Below are 24,386 nucleotides of genomic sequence, written 5' to 3'. Positions count from 1 at the left end.
GCTAATAAGTATAATTTTAATGTATAATAATATAACAAACGTCTTCAAATTAACATATACGAATGTTACTCCATTAAACCGATGTCCTCGGAAAAACGCACTTGCTAACGCACACGCTCGCTGAAACGATCGTATTTTATGTCGCATCGTAATTCAAATATCGCAGTATATAAAATTTAAATCGTCCGTCGTAAAGTAAAAAGTCATTCCAAGTCGAATAAGAGTGATGCATTAGCGGCCGGACCTACGTCAGACTGCACTTAATGCACAGTAAAAACAGTAAATACTCTTTCATTGTGTTTCTCCGCTTCAGAAAGAATCCAAGTATCGTTAAAAATGTCAACTTTTGAATCACGTAGAATCTTCTTGTCGAATAGGGATCGCAAACAACGGAAAAAGGCATTAAGACATCGTTTACGATGTCGATTAAAATTGAATCAATCTTAATCACAATCTGAAAGCATCGTTACTACAGTTATCTTCGTCGTTCGGCGAATCAAAGTTTCAACCTGCAATCCGTAACTGTCGTTAATTTATTATTTAGAGATATTAAACATGAAAAAATCTCAAACTCTCGTCTTTCTTGTTTTTCTGTTTGATGAAGTACAAAAAACCAATAAAAATAATAAAACGAATCGTATAATAGATAATGACATATTGTTAAAATTTATATAAACATATAATTTTTAAAAAATTTGATTAAACTTTTTATAAAGATTTTCTCGTAGTTTATTTTTGTCTTTTCTAGGAGTATAGATCTTAGAGAGAGAGTATAGCTACTTAAAATTCTCTTAAAAAGCATTTCAAATTGGAAATAGAAAAAGATTAATCTTAACAAAAAACTTAATTCATTAATATAATCAAGAATATTTTTTTATCTTTAGATATAGTATAAATAGTTCAAATATGGTATATACTTCAAATAGCTCAATACTTCAATTACGAATATTTTACTTATAAGAACATGTCGCACCGTTTATTTACGAAACATATTACATCCATAATCTGATGTATAATTTGCTTTGCACGCGATCGACAGTAAATGCGCCACATTATTGCACACTCACAATCAGACACGCCGAACTCCTAACGTGTAATTTCTTCGCATTAAAACGTCATAACGCTGTGGCGACACTCGCGACGAATCGTTGGCGCGTTCGCACATTCCCTCGCGGTTGCGAGCGCGGGATCGCATTAAATTAATGCTCCGCGATTCTCCGCGCACGCATCATACTTAAAAACCCGTGTTTCTACCTCCGGGCTCCAGAGCCCCGTTCTTCTCCGCGCATCCAAGACCCGGCGGCGCCGAGGGAAGCGTGCTCGAGCCACCGGGTGAGATCGCGCACGCTGGCAATTATTTGCGCAACTCCTTACCCGCGGTGCGGGTTCATTAAGACACTAATTACCGGCGTGCATGCGTGTGCACGTAAGAAACTGAGTATATACGACGAGGTACAACAACGATCGGGCCCGGGCTGGCTCGCTCAGCTTCGCTCCGCGAACTTCCCCGCGACGTTGTACCCTTCTTGCCCGCGTATGTAACGAGCTGGTAGGTAACGCGCGAGCTCTCTGGCACGCTCCAGACATCTATTTACAAGATTGCACGTCTCGGTTACGTTGTTAGAGACCTAACTTGGCTCCGACCGCCTGCCTGCCTGCCGATTGCCTCAGGTTAGTCCGGGATGGGCACCAGCAAAACCAAACCCTGCAGGCACTGTATAACATTTCGCTGCGTCTGATAGCTCTTCTGGAACGCATTATTCAAACTTCCAGTGCGCGCGTTTTTATCCGTCCCGAATCGATAATAACGGACATTGTTGCAAAATAATGACGAAGATCTTTTCGAAAGGCTGCATAATTCTACATACAGTTTGAATTATACATGTTTTATAAATTATTTCATAATATAACAATCGCGATATTTATTCAAAGAAAGTAAACAACTTAAAATTAAAAAAATTAAGCAATATCCGTAGTATGATTTTTTCAAATCTCGATCTACGTACTTTGATGATATGTCAACATTTTTTGAAAGTAGTTTTCATTTAGCTATTTACGTTATAAGCAAATTATAATAAACGGCAATATTATAAACGTTATAAACTTGTTATAAATGACAAAATTAATAATAAATAAAGAATCATTAAGTAATATGTAAAAGCTAATTGATCAGAATTTTACTTACACCGCATTATTGCACGTGCCGCGTGGAAACTGTTGCAGCAGCCACGTGGTGTATCGTGGGTGAGGCTGCATTTCCCACGGGCGGGGAATGACAGGGGTGTATACGGTCGGCCGATCAGTAGGTAGAGGGGTTGTTTAGAGCGAGCGAAAGAGAGGAAGACAGACGGAGAAAGGGGAGAGGTGGAGAAACACCGAGGAGGGGTGAAAAGCACGTGGCGCAGGCGACGCGCGCCTCTCTGCCACGGGTGGCTGTATATCTATCGGGCTTTCCACCCCCAGCATCCCCCCCACTTGTTGTGCTTTACCGTGTTGTGTTGCTATGTTGCCTTGTGTATCGAGAAAGTTCAACGCCGGCTAGACGATGTTTTCCAACCGCCGGATTTACCGACGTCAGAATCAACAGGCTTTCTCCGAGAAGCAGCTTCGAGAAATCACGAAGAAAATGTCTCTCTTCATGTAATTGAAGGTTAAAAATAGCGCTAATTTCGGACGGAATATTCCAACGGCAAAAATAGTCCTCCTTAAAATTCGCAACAGAAGGCACAGTTAAGAGACAGCACGATCTTTTTGGAATTCAATGGGAATTCTTGAAATATAACGAACTACTTCATAATTGTGAATCGTAACAAACGGTAATTTTAATATGGTCGGCCGAAAATGAAATATATTAATATAAAAGCCGATAATAATTTTTAATTACATCATAAAGTTTTTACAAGTTAGATAATTACCATGATATTTTAATATTAATAATTATGTCCGTTATGAAAAGGTGGCAAGATAGTGAGTCTTGAAGGGGATGTATGATTATTGAACGCCGTTCTTTGCTGGGGTGTACTATGGAATATTAAGGATAGCAACCCTAAAGGGAATATTCTCAGCGGAGCATAAGAAAGTTTTCGGAAGTATATCGTCTGAAAGTTCTAATTTTGTTATATGGAAATTAAATTGTAAAATTATTAAATAGTATTATATATTTCACCTTCGTTTTATAAATAACATGTCAATAATTGTATACATACATATGTATATTCTTAACAAATAAATTAATTTTTTCTTAACAAATAATTGTAAAATGTATTAATACGACTTCCCATTCCGAAATGAAATATTCTGAGTTTTATAACAAATTTCTGTTAATGAAAGAATATTGTGTGTGCTCGGTTCTACCAATTTAACTTTAATCTCGGTTTAACTCACTGTTTATCTTTTTCTAATTCTTACAATTAGAAAAATATAAAGAGTAAATCAATCTTACATTGATGGTACCGAACCTAATAAATTTTAGTTTACTTATAACAATATTTGTTTCTTTTTCTTTTAATATTAAGAATATTAATATTATTTTAATATTTAACACAAGTATCTGTTCCATTAATTTTATTTTTCATGTTTCCAAACTTCATTTCTCTTCTATAAAGTTTCACATAATGATATACGTGCTCCAACTAAAAATATAGAAACTCATTTAATCTAGTTTAGCGTCGCGGTCGTTTCTCTAATCCTCCTATCTATCCTGCCGAAACACATTGGAGCAAATTTTTCGCGTCGATCCCGATCGCTCCCTCGAGAATTAAATTCCCTTTTAACATCCAAGCAATTTCTTTTCACGGTAATCGCAAACGTTTAATTGGCTCAACCGAGAGGCAGGTAGCTACATTAATTGCAGCGGATTGCTGGTCAGGTGGATGCCTAATCATGGGAGTTGTGCAGTGGTAGATCGGTCCGACGCGTCGGAAAAGGCGCCTCGCATTGAATGCTAAACAAAAGCTAATTTATATCCGGAGGTCGAGACTATGCTTGGAGATCGGGAGATGAATGGCTGTTCTCTGTGCATACCAAGTGGCATGCCGGGCCCTTCAGGACCGCGGAGTTAAAGATCTTGGGGAATCTTCCCCCGCGTAGGGTAGTCGCTTGTATCTTCAAATATCACGTACGAAGCGGCGAACTGCGTTTAGGAGCTCGTCAAAAGTCGCTCGATCGCCGCTTGATTTCTATTCAAACGGCACGTTTTACCGTGAATTCGCCGTGAATGATTTTCATCCTTCAACATCTAGCGATTAACGAATCCTTTACAGATGTTCTCTTTCAAAATAAATTCTAAGATGTAATTTCTAGTAAAGTTAAGATGTAAGTTATAAGCAATATCTTAGACAGTCTAAAGAAACGAATTCTCTTAATTTAAAAATGTGAATCGATAAGAAATACGAGGGTTAGTCCAAAAATAAGTTTCCCTACTTTAGGGAAAATAGAAATTTAAAAATCTGAAAAAAATTTTTTTAACTCCTTACACTTTGGTTATTTTTCTATAAAATTGCCATTTTTTATGCATTTATTGTATCGTGAAAAAAGTTTTTGTTGTATTTTTATTATAACAAGTAAATAATATATTTTTCATAGTTTCATACGATTAATATAACATTTAAAAAATTTCAGAACATAATAATAAAATTGTAAATAATATGTGTATCATTTTCTAATTTTAAGAAAAACAATTAACAATGTTCGACGGAATCTACATCGTTATTATTCGTAATACGTAACGAGAATTGTCGCGCATGACTGAAAAGAAGCGAATATACTCCAGTCTCTATCGATTCGCGAAAGGAAAAAATTTCCGAGCACGTATCATCACGGTGACGAGCGGGATTCGCATCGCGAGCTTCCGAATCTAGGTGGTTTAATCTATCATTGCGACGGCGAGACGAGAAGCCGAGGTAACTAGCACGGAATAATTAATAAATGCAGGGTGCATTAGTATGCGTTGCGGGGAATGAGTTCGTGCGGACCTGAAGTCGGATGAACGCGGGCCCGGGGCTCGAGATCCGGGAATTATAAAATAATAAAGAGAAAATTACGTAATGTGAGGATCAGATGAGAATTAGAGGACAATGAAGACGGGGTAAACCTCCCGTCGTCTAAAGGGGGTCGCGCTCGCCAAGGGGTTGGTGCGGGGCGGAAAGCCGGAGGTCGAGGACCAGACGTCTTAATGTCTGCATCGTCGGGAGCTCGTCCCTCGCGCATGACTATCTCTACGACCCTTACATCTTTCCGATAAGAACCTTAAGTCTCGGGGATAAATTCGACTCTTTCTGAACCTTTGATATCGTGAATTCCAACGCGCTAGTCTGGCACGATTCGGTATATCTAATTATTTGCGAACGTCTGAAAAATGAGATTCAAATTTTTATCGCCCAAAGTAGTTCGTCAGTCATGTGTCACATATACATAGTTTGCGACTGCACTTTCTTGTAAAAATAAACGTCTCACCGGCAGGATACAGATGAAAAGATTGGTTACAAGAATATCTCGTGATATCCAATCGAAAATTGTGTGAAAGATCATAAATTATAAATTAAATAATTGCAATATAGATTGTTTCAAATAAGTAGCACGCAACTGATAAAATTCTTGCAATCTTTCTGTCAAATTTGACATTATCCGAGATAATATTCACTATCCTACATCTTTATGTGTCTCTAAAGGAATATTATTGTATATACTCTAAACATGACGCATTCAATTATATGTTATTAGCATATATTTGCGTGCAACATTAAAAATCACCCTTTCACGCAGTCTTTCGCAACCCTTTTATTATGAAAACCGGTAAAACGTTGCAAGACTTATCGAAATGGAATACGATGTCGCCGCGGGTGCTAATCGAGGATTCTAATTAGTAGTCAGCCGACGGAGACTCGACGCGACTTTGTAAATGGTAACAATGTTATGTAATTAGGTAAAAAGTTCTGTAATCAAGAAGTAGATCTTCCGAGCCGGCCGCCATACCATCGCGCTTCTCGTCTGATCCTCTCACCCTCATTCGTATTAAAATAGTCTCGCTAGGAAAGCGTGCGTTGTGCTCTGCATATCTTAAAACCCAGGGGCTGCCGCGGGGACGCTCTAAGAGCCACCCCCGTTCTGATTTTTGCTGCGATTCATATTACTACAGGCGTGGCCTGAGATTATGAGGGTGGTATGAGAGAATCAACGTTCTTCCGCCGGAAATTTTGGCTGTATTGAGATGCGCGGAATACCCACTCGGCACTGTAAGCTTGAAATTTCGCGGGCCGATTATGCAAATTCGCGAAGGGCAAAATATCATAACGCAAAATTACTGAAAACTTTAATTATTATCAAGAAATTATTACTATTAAGAAAATGTATTATAGCGTAGTTTGGAAGAGACCGCTGTTTATTCTATTTGAAACACTACTCTTCTCTCTATCGTACCATTTATAAATTTCGCTACCTTTTCATATCTATAAATGTAATAAGAATAGACTGTGCATTCTCATGAAATTGTCATTTATAGCTCGAATCATAGCTTTCTCTGAAATATTGAATTGAAGAGAGATGCTGACAGAGTTGGAGAGAGATGCCGATATAAATTAATTCCTTCTAATACATAAATGACGAAATCAGGAAATAGATACATAGTCTGTACCTATTACGTCTGTAACAATATCCAAGTTAAAAATTTCTTGAAATCGTCTTTTTATTATTTTAAATATATTTGTTAATAATATGAAAATGTTACTGAGAGCAAAACATCGTAGTTGTTATTAGCGTATAAAATTTGTAATATATTTAAGTGTATTTACAACTCCATTTTTCACGGTATCTTCTCTAAACTCGCACGAACATTTCGGCCTTTGATCTTAGTCATTAGCGTTGACAATTTAAAGACGGATAAAAATGTCCTGATGAACCAAATAATTCACATTAAAACATTGTGAATACCTCTTCTTGACATCTATTCTTTTAATTCCTGCAAATCTCCATCGTGCAACGTCTGTGCAATTCGAAGTTAAAAGCGGGACACTTCGTGCCTCGCAGCGCGAAAGTCTCATGCAAGATTTGATTTTAAGCAGATAAGATTGGCAAACGCGAGCGCGCGCGCGTGCGCGCTTAGGAAAGAAAGGGAGAGAACCGGCAGAAGTGATATATATATCATTTCGTATTACTCGAGATGCTGACAAATGCATACGTGGTTGCAGCAAGCGAGCGTACTGCATCGTAGCGTTGTCACGTACACATATATATGCGATAGCGCAATTCGTGCGTACGACTACACATACGAGCGGCGTAAAAGGAACTGCGCCGCGGTTAGGTAAGCACACACATATGTGTATGCACGCATGAGATCATCGTTCGCGTATATACGCTCGCGGAAACGCTGACGTCAGTGGTTTCGGTTGCTTTTGTTACTTTGCAAACGATCGCGCCCGATACGATGGTATCAGGAAGACAAGCGTCGATTGCACACGTGCGCGTGACAGTCCGCGAGCGTTTAATCCTCCTTAAGTAAACAACAAAGTGTGTCATTCGTTGAAATACAACTATTACTAGGAATCACGGATATTTGTGGCTCATCGGATTTTTCCACGTATATCGTCCATAGTATCAGATTAATATAATATTATCTTGCTGATTATGTAAATTTGACTTCGCATTCTTAAAGCACTAAACACTTGCGTCTAAATTATTATGTTATAATAAATTTTAAAAAATAGTTCTCACACATACGTTATTCAGAAATCACAGTTGGAATAAATAACAGTTTCTAGATATTATGTATTTTATTATATTATTAATCCTCTTGCTGTTTATACAAATTTTACTTTGCGTTTTAAATGGATTCTTATTGCACCAAACACTTTTGCGTCAAAAATATTATGTTATAACAAATTTAAAAAATCAGTTCTCATATTCGTATTATTCGGAAAATCTACAATAAATAAATAGCAATATTTTTTAGATATTTTGTGTTATTATTCTCTTGCTGTTTATATCAACTTAACTTCGGATTTTAAATGGATTCTTATTGCACCGAATACTTTTGCGTATAAAATATTAAATATGTTATAATAAATTAAGAAAATAAATTCTCATTTATATACACTTTATTTAAAAAAATCTACAACTGGAATAAATAGCAATACTTTTCGAATGTTTTTTTAAATGTAAGTTTAATAAGCAAACTCGGTATACACAAACGTTCGTGCGCATTAATTTTTTTCATTCGATGCATGCTACAAAAATATGTAAGTCTTTATTTATAATAACAGCATAATGCGCGTACAAAAGATCATATAAAAATCAGTATCGAATAAAAAATAATCTTGTGCAATTTACATTCTAAAAAGAAGATTCGCGCACGTGATTAATAGAGGACAGGCAACAAGTAAATTAGTAGACATTAAAATAATTGCTACGATCTGCACGTATTATGACGCGAATATTGGCACATCATCAAGCAGTTTAGATTTCGAACAAAGATTACCGCGAGCTTTGTGAGTCATACACATGACATGTGAAACTTCGTATACGCAAGAAATATTCGTCATGAGACACGTACTCTTATGAAACCTATAATATAATATAATCTCTGATGATAATCTAACCCTAAACGCGATCCTAGATTTTTATATACAACAGGACAATGCATCTCGTACAAAGAGAATTAAAATGCCTGGTGAATATTCAAACGTAAAGAACTGTCTTGATTCAACGACACGTTAAGTCGCTCGTTAAGTTCTACGAAGGATAAATAACGAGGACACGGTGGGAGGGGGGACTCGACACGGTGGAATTAAATAAAAATAAAACACGGGATAATAATGTTAGCGAAGGAGCCGAGAACCCAAGACAAATAGCTGAGGGAAAACAAAGCGTATTATAAATACCGGGTGACAGGACGAGTGGTGCGGGAGAGTGAGCGCGAGCGTAAGAGGGTGGTCGGCTACGGTCCAACCGGAGGGTGGAGGTTCCCGAGGAGGGGTATTACGATATAGTAGCCGACGACTCCTGAGAGAAAACGCTCGAGAAAGCAGCGACCCCGCCAGCATTTTTGCTACCTGCCGACACAATGAGCCGCCGGATTTCTTTTCCCGTTCCACATCCTTCCTTCCTTCCACATCCTCGACGCGAGTACTCTTACCCGCCGGAATTATAAATTTGACGCATCTACCCTCGCGAGCTGAGAATTACGGCCGATAATCTCTAAATCGCATTACGCGAAATATGCAACCGATTGATGTGAAAAAATAAGTCTAAGATAAGTTCTTGTTTTATACGAAAAATTCGCATTTTGTCAGTAGTAGTAATTTTAGTAGAATTGTAGATTGAATTTATTTTTACTGTTTAATATAAAAATATTGTCTGAAATCGATGCTGTTTGCGCGATATGTTAGATGAGGTAAAAAAGAATAAAGACACTCACACTAGGACGACCGTGACTGCGCGGATTCAGCTGCCAGGGAACTGTCGATGGCTGAAAATGCTCCTTTCCCCACGAACCGTTGTCAAACGGATTTTCACCAATGTGTCCCTAAAACAAATCAATATTACAATTATTATACATAATAGTATGTTGTATCAACAAATAACAGTAGGAGACAGTAAAACAGACATTTCTGTATATATTTATGATTGATATAAAAATTCAAATGAACATATACTATTCATGAAATGACAGTAATCATGTTGTATATTCAGCCAATTTTTTACATAAAACATTATATGGAGCAGAAATATAAAGAAACACACAAAGCGAGTAAATAAATAAAGAGATTAAATGAACAAAATTAGCGTAGTTAAACTGTTAGATGCCTATCGTTTTTTTTCTCTTTATTTCTTTTTCTTTGATAAGAATCTGATATATTAACTCTGAAAGAACAAATGAGCAAAAAATAGCTGACACGTTACCACCGCAAGAAATGCTAATTAATTAGCTACATTCGATCTGTTTTCAAGATACGACTCAATTCAAAATTGTTTCCTTCTCTACTCTTTCCTTAAAAAAATTTTGTTAGCAATGAGCTGTAAAAATTGTTCGCGAAATACACGAAATTATTTGCATGGTTGCGCGAATCATGACTGCCGGATTTTTATTTCCCGTGCCTCGATAAACAAGAAAAGTTACACGGCCAGGGCAGGTCGAGGGGCATCGATCTTTCAATGCTCCTCCGGAGTTCCAAAGTTTTTTCGGCGCTTTTCCGCACGCCGCGTCTCGCCGCTCGCCGGCGAGCTTATTTTTGTAATATATTCCGCGAGCCGCGGCTCCCCCTCCACACTTTCTCGACTTTGCACCCCGTAAGCCTTATTTTTCTTTTAACTTTATTTCTAACCTAGAATCTCTTCCGACGGCAAGGTGGCACGCACATAAATCACCGGGTATAATGAGAACACTTCGTCTTCGGGTGCTTCGCCCTCTCGGTCGCAGACGCATCTCCCGCGGACCAGCTATTATATTATTCGTTGCCTCGTCGAGGAAATCGCACGGTCGACCGAAGTGCTTATATTAATATTCATTTTCCTCGTGAGGTGACACTGGCATTTCGTCCGTTGTCCGAGGAATAAAGAGCGCTCGTCGATTTTTAAAAAAGACCTCAAAGATCCGCAACGCAAGGACACACGAGCGAGCGTATAATTTAAATATGATATTTTACTAAACGTCATATAATGGAGTATTTTATATGCTATTGATACTGGTGATATTTTATGTTCCGTATTTTATGATGTAAAGTTTTATTTACATTGCCGTTATTTTAAATCGCGTTTTTCGCTGTAAAAAACGAGACATCGCATGTTGCCAGCTTTATTAAAATATATACACGGCACGCTTTGGTCGTTTTCGACTTTTTTGAGCGATGGCGTGAACAGATTTTTAATATTGCCGTAAATTTTTCTTACAGATCAATATAACGTTTGTTATGCATGTCAATAAAGTCTTATTAGAGCAAAATCTACTATTTAAAAGTATTATTGTCCTAATGAAGAGGCCCACATTTGAATTATAAAAAGATCGATTATATCTAAAGTTCCGGAGTTAGCCAAAATCGTAATTATGTAATCATAATGATTTATGTGTACGAATCAACGTGGAATATGACCGAAATTATTTTGGCAGGGTATAGTTAGCCAAATTTCCGTTCATCCGTGTACGTTACGCAGAAATGCGTTCAATATTTTACGTGAATTCAAGCATGGGCGACAAAATTAAATAAAAGGGACTATATATATATATATGTAATGTCCTTTTTATTAATTTTCATACATAGTGTCTCTCTTTGCATTTCTAAGCTTGTAAAAAAATCTCAAATAACATTTACAATAATATCTTCATGTTAAGCTCATTGAAAAAGCGAGGGTAACAGAGTTTCTAAATCTCTAAGAAAATAGGAATAAATCTTCAATCGCATTAAATAATGCGCAACGTCGCGGAGACTTTAAAGTCGTAAATTTTGAAATGAGCCGCAAGAACGCGTGATCGATTACTATGCGAAGTCGGCACCGACCCGAGGAGTGTAATTACAAAATGTAACTCCGTTTGTTTCCACGCGCGACGCGCATAGGGTGGTGAGGTGATACGACGTAACGATCGTCGCGCGCGATCGATGGAACTTGCTTTTCCTTCGTGAGAAAGAAGTGAGACCTCTATTCTTCCTGCAGAGGATACTCATAGGATCCTTAGATTCTACTGAAACTTAAGACCTTGTGATTCGCCCATGTGAGTCTTGTACGGCCTAGAAGGAAAAAAGAGGAAAAAGAAGAACCTGCTTACCAGCGGCTGCCTTTCTCTCTCTTTCTTTCTCCCTCTTCGGTCCTCCTTTTTTCTACCCTTTTTCTAAAAAGAGAGCCTCGCGTATTCTCCGTGTACGAGGCACAGAAATAAACAGTCGCGGTGGAAAATACTGAACCGGATAGCATATAGCATAAATACGTGGAGGCTATTGAGGCACATTGTGTGTCGTGCATTTGCATGAGCCGGCGTTCTCAGCGCGCAGCTGGACATACACGCGACAAAAGAAAACGCGCAAACAAAACACGCGACGCACACCACCGTCCGCCCGCTTGTCGTCGTCCTCGTCATCATCCCGCGCGCGGGCATCATAGAAATGTTGTATGTTAAGTATTGTGCCACGTGGAAATAAACAAACGGATCTTTTACAGTCGCGCGACGGAGCCCGAAGATCCAACGTCCCTCTCTCGACGTGGCTCATTGTCAAATCGCGTCACGTGCGCGAGCGACGACGCGCGGCAAGGCAGAATTGACGGCGATTTTAATTAACTTCTCTGTTACCGTCTCCAGGCGAGATCAGTTGCAGTTATATTATGCCTTTTATATTTATATATAATCGTTACCGTAAAATTGGATGATGCCAATACAGTGAATACAGACACATCTTCTTTGCGGAACAATTGTCCGCACACACGCACACGCGTGCATGCGTTGCTAAAATGCATTTCTTATACTAGAATTACAGAAAATGAGTCTCGCGTCGATGACGTTCACACATAAGCATATCAGAAAACTAAAAATTATAATTCATTACATGAGAGGAAAGTGTACGAAATTGATGCAGAGTTACACTTATATCATTTCGTGAGAATCTTCGATTCCACATCGCAACACAATTGAAATAATTACTCCAGTATATCGACCGATCTTATCATTTATAAGCATAAATTAAAATAAACATTAATGTCTGTTGTTCTAAGAACTAATCCAAACGGTGTGCTGCACCGTTTTTCGAAATTTGTCTATACATGTCTAATAACGCTCATCGCGTTTACCGTTTCATATCAATGCTTTAGACCGATATTGAAATATTTTGAAAATATTATTAAATAATCACCACCGTAATGACGAAAATTAATATTATTAGGCGTTTGTTACTTAAGAAAATCTATTAGTGAATTCCATTGGAAGTATTCAACATGCACTGGTGCTTATTAAAGCCGTCGTACACAAAATTAACATAAAAATGTGTTTAATATAAATATAAAGATTAAACCACAAAATCCTCAATATATTTTATTGTGCTGTTAAGTAAAATTATATTTTATAATTCGAAGTATTTGCATTTTACTTTTTCACAGATCAAATGTCCACACCAGCTTTAATATGTAATGTGCAGTGCATTCAATCGAATTCGTTATAAGACATTAAAGATGTGACAATACATGAAGAAACTTATAGACGTAAAAAAAAAATGACTAACTGAGAGAAAAGTTTTTGGTATTTGTACCTATTACATGTTATCATAATTGCAGTTATTGTTGCTAAAAATTACGTATTATTAAGTAATAATATATGTATGGTTCTTATACGAAAGGTTCTATTTAACAAATATGTAATAATTAGCACTAAAAATTACTATAAATTATAGTTAAATTATAGTAATTGCAATCAGTTCATGGTGATCATAGTCATTTTCGGTGCCAATAATATACATATATTTGTTGATAGAACCATACATAGTTATTATTACTAATACACTATAGCAGTAATAGCTATATATAATAATAATTATGGTAACTATAGCCACAAATACCAAGAACTTTTCTCTCACTATACATATTTGAGATAATCGGTTGAATTTTATTAATAAATGATTTTATTCAAAATACAAGCAGACTACTATTTTCACAACAATCTAATAACACTTTTAACAATAAACCACGTGCCTCTTGGTATTCGTAGCTTCGCATTAAGCGAAGCACTAACCGCGACCTAATTCGCAGATAAGATAAGTCGTTAAGTGCACGGCGCGGCAGCACCCTCGCGATACTACCCGATGTTTTATTGCCGCGGCGGCCCACCCCCATCGCCCTCCTTCGGGGAACGGTGAGATTTATTGTAAAATTCGATAGATATTGCCAATTACAACCCCCACGGCGCTACCATCGGCTCGGCTCGGCGAGGCACGACTCGCGCTATCGACGGAGACGGGAGCAGGCACCTTCCGGTCGCGCCTCGAGAATTTTAAATGCGTTTTATGTACAGAGAGACGACGCGGTGCGTTGCATAAATCCGTCCCCATGAAAATATGATTACGATCACTCTCCCCAATACTGTACGCGAGAAAGAGAGGAACGAGCAACCCCGCGCTGCTGCCCTCAGACACGGCATGGCGATAAAACGTTTCATTTCGTCCCGAGTGTCTCACGAGGAGGTCGAATAATCTCGTCAATTATTATTTTTACTACTGTCTTCTACATGCTAATTTTTCGCGCGTATAGCGCGTCTCCAGGATCGTTGGCCGAGCAACGAAGTGTCTCGTCTGAAATGGTGGCGCTCGCGAATGATGAATATGCAATCCGCTCGGCCATCCCTTAGGGAGATAGACACGATTTCGAGTAATTATGCTGCTTAAACTTACAATTTAATTATTTACGGTATTATCGGATGGCTGTAAGTGTAAATGGATTTTTACTGCAGAACGATGCGAACGGTGCATTGATTCACACTTAAATTGGCATAAATGATGAGATCGCCGAGATATTTTAGCCGTAATTTAGTAATTAATATACAAGGGAACAATATTGGTGAATTTATGCCAAATCTAGGTAATAGGACTAATTTATCACTTCAGCCAATGTCAATGAAAACCATTTGTTACGTCCGTCTGAATGTTAACCTGCATTAATATACATGCATATATCATTATCGTTAAATGCACGTTAACTTCGTTATTTCAACTTTTTAACTGCGCAGTTATATACATCTTTAAAATTGCTAGTTTTATCCTAATGGTTTTAGTTCGAATATTTTTTATTGTTTTATTTTGAAATGATATTTAATCTTCACTATATTTTATTATATTATTATTATTTTTTTATATACATTTATCTGATATTTTGTTACGAAAATATTATTTTTGATTTTAAGATAAAAATATTGCTTTTAAAACTACACACGTACAAAATAATAATAAAATGATATAAAAATTTTGAATTTTTTAAAATCGATGATACATATGATTGCTACTACAGATCTTTGTGTAATCTAACAAGCGACTTGGATAGTGAAATAGCATCCGTGTAACCAATAATTTTTATCTGTCCGTTAACTCATGTAATGCCGACAAATAGACGCTCTTACGAGCGCGGCCGTCCGAGCAAACGAGTTACGAACGCAGTGCCTCTAAAAATAAATATGTTGTTTATTCACAAGTAAACCGGATGCCGTTGTTTGCTTTGGAGCAAATTGTTTTGTTAAGTTTTACCGTGCGAGAGCGAGGCCGCCTCCACGCGAAAGACAGAAACGCATGCGGTATGAAGACGAAACGAGGGAGGAGGCACGACGGCGTCGAGCGTCCCAGTCCCTCTGTGCTTTTTCCGGTCTGTTTTGCCTCTCCTGGATGCGTGCTAGAAGCCTCCAGCTGTATTCTAATACTAATAACCGACGCTGACACTGTGGCGTGTACGCCACATAAAGACGCGACGAACAGCTGACGCCGTAATCGCGATTCTTGTAGTGATAGCCAGATTGCGTCAGGCGATTCGTAATTTACATTGCGATGACTCACGAGTCAAAAATAAAATTAACGCTAACACCGTCATCTCGAGATATAAGAATATATCACTTCACGCGCGTATCATCATTATTGCAAATTTGTATTCAATAGATGCGACAATAATAACTCAGTTCAGCAGAGAGATACTTGATACATTCAATCATTTCATTGTATTATTTATCTCGTCTAATTGTTGTCATAAATCTTTTTCCTTATACTGAAAGATAATACGAAACATTTTATGTTGCAATTATGAGAAGCATATGTATTATTTGCGATGGAATCTATAAATAAAAGCTGCTGTGTATGCAGGCAATTGTAAATTCCCATGTTGCATTCAAGTAAATGCAAAAACGAACTCGTAAATTACATGAAAAGTTTAAAGACAAGAACGAGTCGATTCCCACGCGACGCGATTTCCATCGATAGCTACGTATGTTAAAGTTGTGCCGTTTCCAGTCGAGAAACCAAAGTTAACATTGTACGGCCTTCTTGGCCATTCGTGCGCGCTACAGCACGCAAGGTATTCTTAGCATCCACTTCGCAGGCATAAAGTTGCGATATGCGTGGATTCTCCACATTCACGTTTACTTTCTAGAGCGGCGCTGTGCATAATGCAAACAACGTACAATATATCCGCACCGAAGATAGAACGCTCGCGGCATATTCGAGCTATTATTTCAACAGCAACTGTTGAATTGCTTCATCGCATCTTAGATTTATATTTTCTCAACTTTCGAATATTAACCGATCGGTGGTAACATAAATTAATGAATCTAGTACGTAAATATTTTATAAATAATTTAGACAAATTTATATTCATTAATAGAGCATAATCTCTTCTTATTTTGATCAAATTGAATATGAAGACAATATATGGCAGTAAAATATATTTTCAATAATTCATAGATATTTTATATTTTGTGAAAAAAATATAAAGAAAATTATAATTTAAAACAACATGATATATGTACATAGAAATTTAAAATTACTGCCAAATATTAATTTTAATGAGTTATATAAATTCATCAAATTTCCTTCGTTCTTATTGTCTTATTATCATTATTAAATTTTTACATTGGATTAGACTTTTACATTGAATTGTAAATTGTAATTATTTATATCAAAATAAAAATTTTATAATTAATAATAAATAACATCAATAATAAATCTAATCCTTAATGAAATATAGACACAAACCGCATCTCAGTGACATCTACGTACAGAACGAATTTAACACTTTCCATTGTAATCACAAGACCTACGTGGTCTTTCACGTGAAGTCAACTCGGATAACTACACGTGTTCAGTGTACATAGCGGAAAATCCGACAAATGCAATTATGAATCTTGCGGGACACTCTATAGGAACAAGACTCGACGAGCGCGTCAACGGTGGAAGGACGAGAAAAGAGGAAAAGGAACGACAAGAACGACACGGCTGGCGCGTGAGAGTTGAAGGGAAGAGGAGGAAAGAAACCACTGAGGAAACCGTGGGCACAACTGTGGGTGTGTTGCCTCTTGGCTAATTACAAAATGCAATTTAAGCGAGCATCACGGAAACACACTAAGTAATATCGTTTCGCCGTGGTGAGAGTTAAAGCGGACGAGAAGTACAGATTCGCAGATTAATGCCTTTTAATAAACAGCGCCCTTTAGACTCGACAACGCTCGAGCGCTCCTGCCTGGCCGCTCGGCCCGTTCTCCTCTTTGTTTACCCCGCAGTAGGAACAAAAGGAAGAAAATCTTTCGAGAGAAACGCGAGCATCTTCACTCTTAACGTTTGCGATATGTAAATGCATTTAACGCGGATTACGCTTTCTCCTTTGCATATAAAACGAGTGGTGATACAAGCGACACCACGAGAGTAGATAAGCTTGGCAGATGCTTTACACAATGATATCGAGTTTGTCGGAAGCGAAAGAGTTGATTTAATGTTCCCGTCCCCCAACACTCTTAACAATAACCATTTACTTATCACAGATTTTATGTAGATTCGAACAGATCCAAGTTTGCATAAAAATTCTATATTCCAGGATTATGTATATAAAAAATCATCACCATATCAATGAATGTCACAATGGAAAAATTCATCGTCAATTTTGAATTATGATAAGTCTGGTTTACGAGTCGCGCTAAAAATTATTTTATCGATCCGAGAGATAACACAGAAACGTAATGTGAAAAAACAAAACAGTTGTTAACATGGCTCGAAATATGTAGCAAATATAACTGAAATCCTTTTCTACATGACATATTGGACCTGAAGCAAAAAATTACTGCTTTAATAAAGCCGTTTTAGTGAATTATACTGGTGTTGATGACAAATGTACATTTATTTATATAAACTGCTACTTGCAAGAACCATGTGCATAAATTTTCTCTCATATCGTAAATAACGATGACTGACGTCATCCTCGATTCTTAAACCAATACGTAACTATAACAGATTGCAGTTATATAAATCTATTTTTTTTTTATAGAATACTTCGTGAAAAATTAAAAATCAATACACGTTTCTCAACCTGAAAGAATTATTTTTGTGAAACATGAATAAACTACTGCATATCATAATATCGTTGTTATTCCGATCACTGCATTATTGTCACCTGATTATATACGGCATACATGAAAAACGAGGCGAGTTCACATACCATCGAGCGTATTCAAACAACATTGCATATGTTTTAACTCGTAGCAATCAGCATTTAAATTAAGACGCGATAAACCAGTCCACACAGTAACGAACTAGAATCGTCCAGTTTGCTTTATGCTTATATTTGTGAAACAGGTATGCGGATTGTTCGTTGACATCAAATCGAGCGTAAATTATAAAATTAACATATATGTGCGTTTCTTGGTTCCGATTCTCAACTATGTCCTCCACTCGGTTATTTATACAACTATAAATTTCCGTCAATTTATCGTGCGGATAATTAAAATGTGGTCATCAATTTCAAGTGTCAAATCAGTTGAATTAATGAGACATATAATAATGAGACTAATAATAATTTTTCTCGTTTCTGTTTTTTCCTCAAATCTAATTACGCGACCTAAAATTTTGTGAAATAACCGCGTTCGTTACATGAAGGACGCAAAAATAATGTTATGTATGCAAATGCGATATCTTTCTTACCGATATTTGCACACCGCTTAAGGCGCAATACCAAATTAATAATCGTATTAGATTACCATCGCGAGTCTCTGTCGAGAGAGAACAGAGAGAATGTTCACGGCAGTACAATTTGCTGATTGGCGTCCTTACCATTAGCCGGCTTAAAATTATTTGTGATCGTTGGCGCGTTCGTTTGCTGACAAACACTTTTTCCCAATTTCGACGGGCGTTGTCGTCATCGTGGCACACTTGTTCAAACACGAGTTGGCGCGCATAAATAACATCACGGCGTAAATAACATTAACACGTGCGCCCTATGCGTGAGTGTCGAATTTCCGAAGTCAAATCGATACGCACGAGCTGGGCGATATTACGCTACGCGTGTCTGTACCTTTCGTTTCAAGCAGTGAAAAAATTAAGCCAATCTAATTATCAATTAATGCGAAAAACTGAATTGCATGAGTACGAAAATTGTAAATAGTTATTATAAATAATATTATTTTTCAACCGCAATTCTTTTTTTAGTAAGTCCCTACTATATATGCATAAATATTTAGAGCAAGTTATATAAAAATGCTCGTAAATGTTTATTACAAATCATATATTATAAGCAAATTTATTATTGTTAGATAAACAGTTTATTTGATTAGTCATATTCGTAAATAGATTATAAAAAATCCATCATTTGCTCTTTATATAATTATGCAAAGTATTATGTAATTTCCATGTTTAGAAAGACTAAAATTGTTAAAGAATCAATCATATATATAATTTATTGCAAAACGTGAATAGATATGCTCTTTTAGCGATTAATTTTTTCGCTTTACAAGCAATAAATTAATCAATGATAAAGGAATGCAATCAAGTAGAATCTATAGGATTATAATAAGAAACATTCGATGAAAAAGTAGACGAAAAAGTTCGTGCGACAAAGATGCATCGTGACTCTCACCCGACACTCATTCTCGGAAACTGTGAACTGAACCTGACTGGACGATCGTGAGGGCAACAACATCTTTCAAGGCCATTCGATATGAACGACTGAAAGATTCAGTGGTCCAATTCGTGCGATCGGATTATCTGGTTAATTTGCGTTGAAAAACGATGTTTCATCATATCTTTCAAGCATATTAATATTTTTACATGCCAACAACCAACATGATATGTCATTGAAAACGTTTAGTAATATTACACGTTTTATAATATTCTAGGAATATCGTGAAATACATATATACATATATTAAAGAGATTTTCTATATAAATTTAGATATTTGTTATAATAAATTTAAGAATGAATAAAAAAAGACTTGTAAACCGACATAAAAATAAAATTTTACTTCTGCGCACACGAAACTACAATATTCTTAATCTCGTTATGTTGTTTATAGGTAGAATATGATTAATGCTATCGCAGGATTCTTGAATTGATTAAGCAAGATTCATAAAATAACTCGCAATAAAACTAAACCACCAAAAAAGAGCCAAGAAGATTAATTACGAGCGGTGTCGAATTATTATATCTTCTTTTATCATTTATTACGTTATATCCTTTTATTGATATTTTTCAATTTTCGATAATGTAATGGAGTAATTGTATATTCCAAATAAAATGTTTCTATTTAAAACAGTTTAATGTATTTGAAAAATTTAATTAAACAATCAGAGATATTTTTTATTTCTCAGGCAGCTTATATTTTTGCATCTGGCAAAACATTCGTTGCAATATTGGGGAGATAATGTTTCACGTGATGTATAAAAACACAAAAATAATAGGTTTGGCGTTGTCTCCTCTTTGCGTTGGTGGGCTAGTAGCTAAGGAGCGCGGTGCTGAATGGGAAGGGTGGGTGCCGGGTGGTGAAACGCTACCCGAATAAAAATGGGGTGTTTATAAGCGAGTATCCAATGTATCACGCTATATTTACATACACCCCGCGTTTACAGTCCTCGTTGTATATCTATAGTAGCTTCCGCCACCCCCTTTGAATCCGAACCACCGTCGGAGACGCAATGCATATAGCTGATGCAATAAAAATTAAATATGATATTTCATCATCGACGCCATCTTCGACGCCATCTTCGAATATATAATGACATTCTTCTTCATGTGAATTAAATGTTTCAAGCGCACTGAGAGAAATAAGTTTATTATAGAAACAAAAAAGGGATGAAAAATATAATGGTTTGCAAGAAAACGAATCGAATAGATTACAAATAATTTCGCATTATTCATTAATGTAACAAATAATGCACGATTTATACGATATACATCAAAATAATCAGTATTGTCATAGCAAATAAAAGACTATCAAAAAATAGGTTAGATTTTACATAAATTGCTTCTATTATTAATAATCAGTTGGAATACAGACTAGAGAGAGAGAGAGAGAGAGCATCAGTCACAATAAATTAAAACAATAATTTATATCTACAAATCATTTAATAAAATACTGATGGTTTGTTAAATTAACAAAATCCTTTCTCTCAGAGCGTAAAGCAAGAAGTAATATCCATAACATTTTGCATGTTATTTTTTTTGCATAATTTCTGTTTAATCGATTTTTTATTACGTAATGTATATAAATATTTATTAAAAAATGATGTTATGATAAAAGAAAAAAGAGAGGATAAATTTCATTAAAACTTTCGAGAAGTTACATGGAAGCATTTATTTATATTGCGGATCGCAAATATTTTTTACCGACTTTTATTACCGCAATATCATAAATTATAAAAATGCAGAATTTACAAAGAAATGCGACTGAAGCTAATAAAAAAAATAACTGTAGTCAGGCACGTAAAAAATATACCGATATTCCCAAAACTGGAATATTGGAATATTTTTTGCGTGCCTGACAACAAAATGACAAAAATCAGATTCAGACAATCGCGCGGAATCACGCGTCGATTTATCGAATATTGTTGATGAAAAGTCGCTTCGTGATACAAATATGTTTTGACGTCGGGCAATTCGTATTTTAAGCCATAAAGCACGGCCAATTATATTTTTTTTGCGCGTCGGACGGCGGATAATTGCGTAAATAAATATGAATGCATACATGCTGCCATTAATACCTCCGCGTAATCCCACGTTCAGTGCTGGACGATGATTTATTTAAACAATAAAAATTTCGGGATAAAAGTCGGAGGATAAGCGCGCCGCAGTTATCGATCGACGGCAGCGAGTTTATAGTCTGATAACCTCCTTTATTTAGGGGAATTTCTGTTTGATCGAGCATCCCTTCGATGAGAAGGGTCCCCGTGATTTGCCTGATTCTTTCGCACGGCCGCTTCTCAATCTCAGCCTAAGCCCCCGGAAGGACCGCGTTCTATATTGCAAATCATTTCTCCTCCTAAGAATTACGTAACGGTGACAGAGAAAGTTGATGCAACCTTATTATTATGTTATATCATTAATTTCATGAATATTTGTAATCAAACATTCATTTAATATACGCACATACAAAGTTTCGTTTTTACTATTATATATTGAAAGATATGTAATAAAAAATTTAGTTGATCAAATATCCAAATTCTAATATTGATATGTCGAAATAAATTTTTCTAATCGACCTATTAAAACATATTTGTGAACAAAATGATTAAGTATATGAAGAAATATTCAAAAACAATAACCATAAAATAATATGTCACATGCATTATTAAACATTGCACATGATTCGTTACACCAATGAATCATACACGAAAATAATATTGCTTAATTTGTATGCATATGATTTACCATTGAAGCGAATGTTGATGTAAACAAATGCGAAAGTTTCAGCAAGTCAAATCAATGTTCATAAAAGATCGAAACATTCAAGACGAGCGAAGTTTAAAGAAAGATATTAAATTTGCATGACATGAAAAAGTTTATGGTAGCCACAACTTTTTCTCTCTCTCTCTCTCTCTCTCTCTTTCTCTCTTTCATAGATGGAACTTGATATTCCGGTAAGAATTCGGCGACATTCAATTGAATTTTCGATTCGGTTTACAGTAACATGAGTGTCAAGGCGAAACTCTGATTGATGCTGATTCGGCCGCGACCTTTTCTCGCACGAGCAATATTCATCATTGGTCATTGGTCCTCTTCAAATAGCGTCAAATTTTTTTGAGACATCTTTCTTTGCATATTTTCTTTTAAGCATCGCGTTATGGGCGTCAAATATACTTCATGTACGGTCAATGGATTTAACTCGGCTTCAATGACTTAGGCAATTTATCTTTATCAATTAGAGAGAGAGAGAGAGAGAGAGAGAGAGAGAGAGAGAGAGAGAGAGAGAGAGAGGAAAGAGATAAAGTTATATTATCTCTGATATTTTTGCGAAGATCATTTTTACTAGTTAAATATACCTATATAAATTCGATTAATGCGCTAGAAAGAAAATGACGCGGTTTAATGGTAGATATTAGACATATTGTATATTATAGACTAATGCGTGATTAAAAGATCATTGAAGTCATTAAATACAAGACAGAGAAATCTTTTGATATAATATTATCATATTCTGATATAATATATCCAGTAACAGACTGTAGATTATAAATTTTCCAACCAAACGTAATTGGAATATTAATATGACAGCTATTTACTATTTGCGGTCTGACAACGTTCTTAGGATTCCATGTTGGAATAGCTGACAGTATACCAAGTATGATACCGAGAATTATGCACAATTCCTGTTATGATGTTCTAAAGTTTCAAAAGTGCATGAAACAGTTGCCGGTCAAAGATCTTGTGTATTTATCATATATTCCCGCAGAATTCATAAACGGGCTCACCGTATTTTATACCATCTATTCAAGCTAATCTGCATATGAATTATTTTCTCGAAAATATCCGCGAGTTTTGACAAGTTAAAAGATATAGATATTACATATCAAGTATTGAAAATGAGCGATCAGAGTTTATTAAGCATTTTTTATGTATTACATGTTTAAAAAGGTACGTATCGGTTTTATTTTTATCATATCGCTAATTGCTTTAGAAAGGCATTATTTGTTCTTGTTAATCCTGAAAAAGTTTATACTTCATTTATCTTATTTTAAGTTTATTGAGACTTTCAATATGTAATAAAATACATCTATATTTAATATGACGAATATCTATCTTATATATAAGATATTTTCTGAATTTTGATATAATAAATAATGTAAAATATATAAATTTACATTAAAGAAATTTTTTATTTATATAGTACAAATCGAGATAAATTGATGTTTAAAATATTCATATAATTTTTCAGTGTTTCTTTATAATTAAATTACTTCCACTAAAAACCTATTGTATTATTGTTGCATATACATGGGTGGTTCAAGTCAAACCGGGACTTTTTTATTCTTATGTTCATGAGAATAAAAGTCCTGGTTTGACTTGAATCATCCAAGTACATATATCACTAAATAAAATCTCATTCTTATTTTTGTTAAAAATTGTTAAAATTGTTATATAGACTCATGCAACTATCTATTAATAAGTAAAGAATTTTCAAATGTAAAATGTTAAATATTTTAATGAGAGATAAACATTTTATTAAATATTTACGGACACAAGCGAGTTCCCTAGACATTTGTCCAAAATATTTTCGCGTATACATAATAGCTGTTTTGCGAATTACGACGAGTTATCCGGCAGTAAAATTCCGACACTAGAGTCAACGTCACGTACTGTACGTATATAACGAAACGGGCGACGCAGAAAGTATAACCCCGGGAAAATGTGTATCTCCGAAGTAAAGTCGACGTAAAAATAATGGCGCCGGGGCTTACCCGATTATTTATTAT

At 35.9% G+C, this 24,386-nt stretch overlaps 1 protein-coding gene across 15 annotated transcripts in view; it reads right to left on the bottom strand.

Annotated features, from left to right (window-relative positions):
• Positions 1-24,386, bottom strand: part of FoxP (forkhead box transcription factor P) — a 309,626-nt gene that overhangs the window by 138,823 nt on the left and 146,417 nt on the right. For all 15 annotated transcript variants that reach the window (XM_018461137.1, XM_018461138.1, XM_018461134.1 and 12 more), the window contains one exon: positions 9,410-9,517. In XM_018461137.1, coding sequence (XP_018316639.1) covers positions 9,410-9,517 — 108 coding nt within the window. The remainder of the gene's footprint in view (positions 1-9,409; positions 9,518-24,386) is intronic.

This window comes from Mycetomoellerius zeteki, unplaced genomic scaffold (genome assembly GCF_001594055.1).
Source record: "Mycetomoellerius zeteki isolate Tzet28-1 unplaced genomic scaffold, Tzet1.0 scaffold12, whole genome shotgun sequence".
NCBI lineage: Eukaryota > Metazoa > Arthropoda > Insecta > Hymenoptera > Formicidae > Mycetomoellerius > Mycetomoellerius zeteki.
This window is presented reverse-complemented; position numbering and strand designations above follow the sequence as displayed.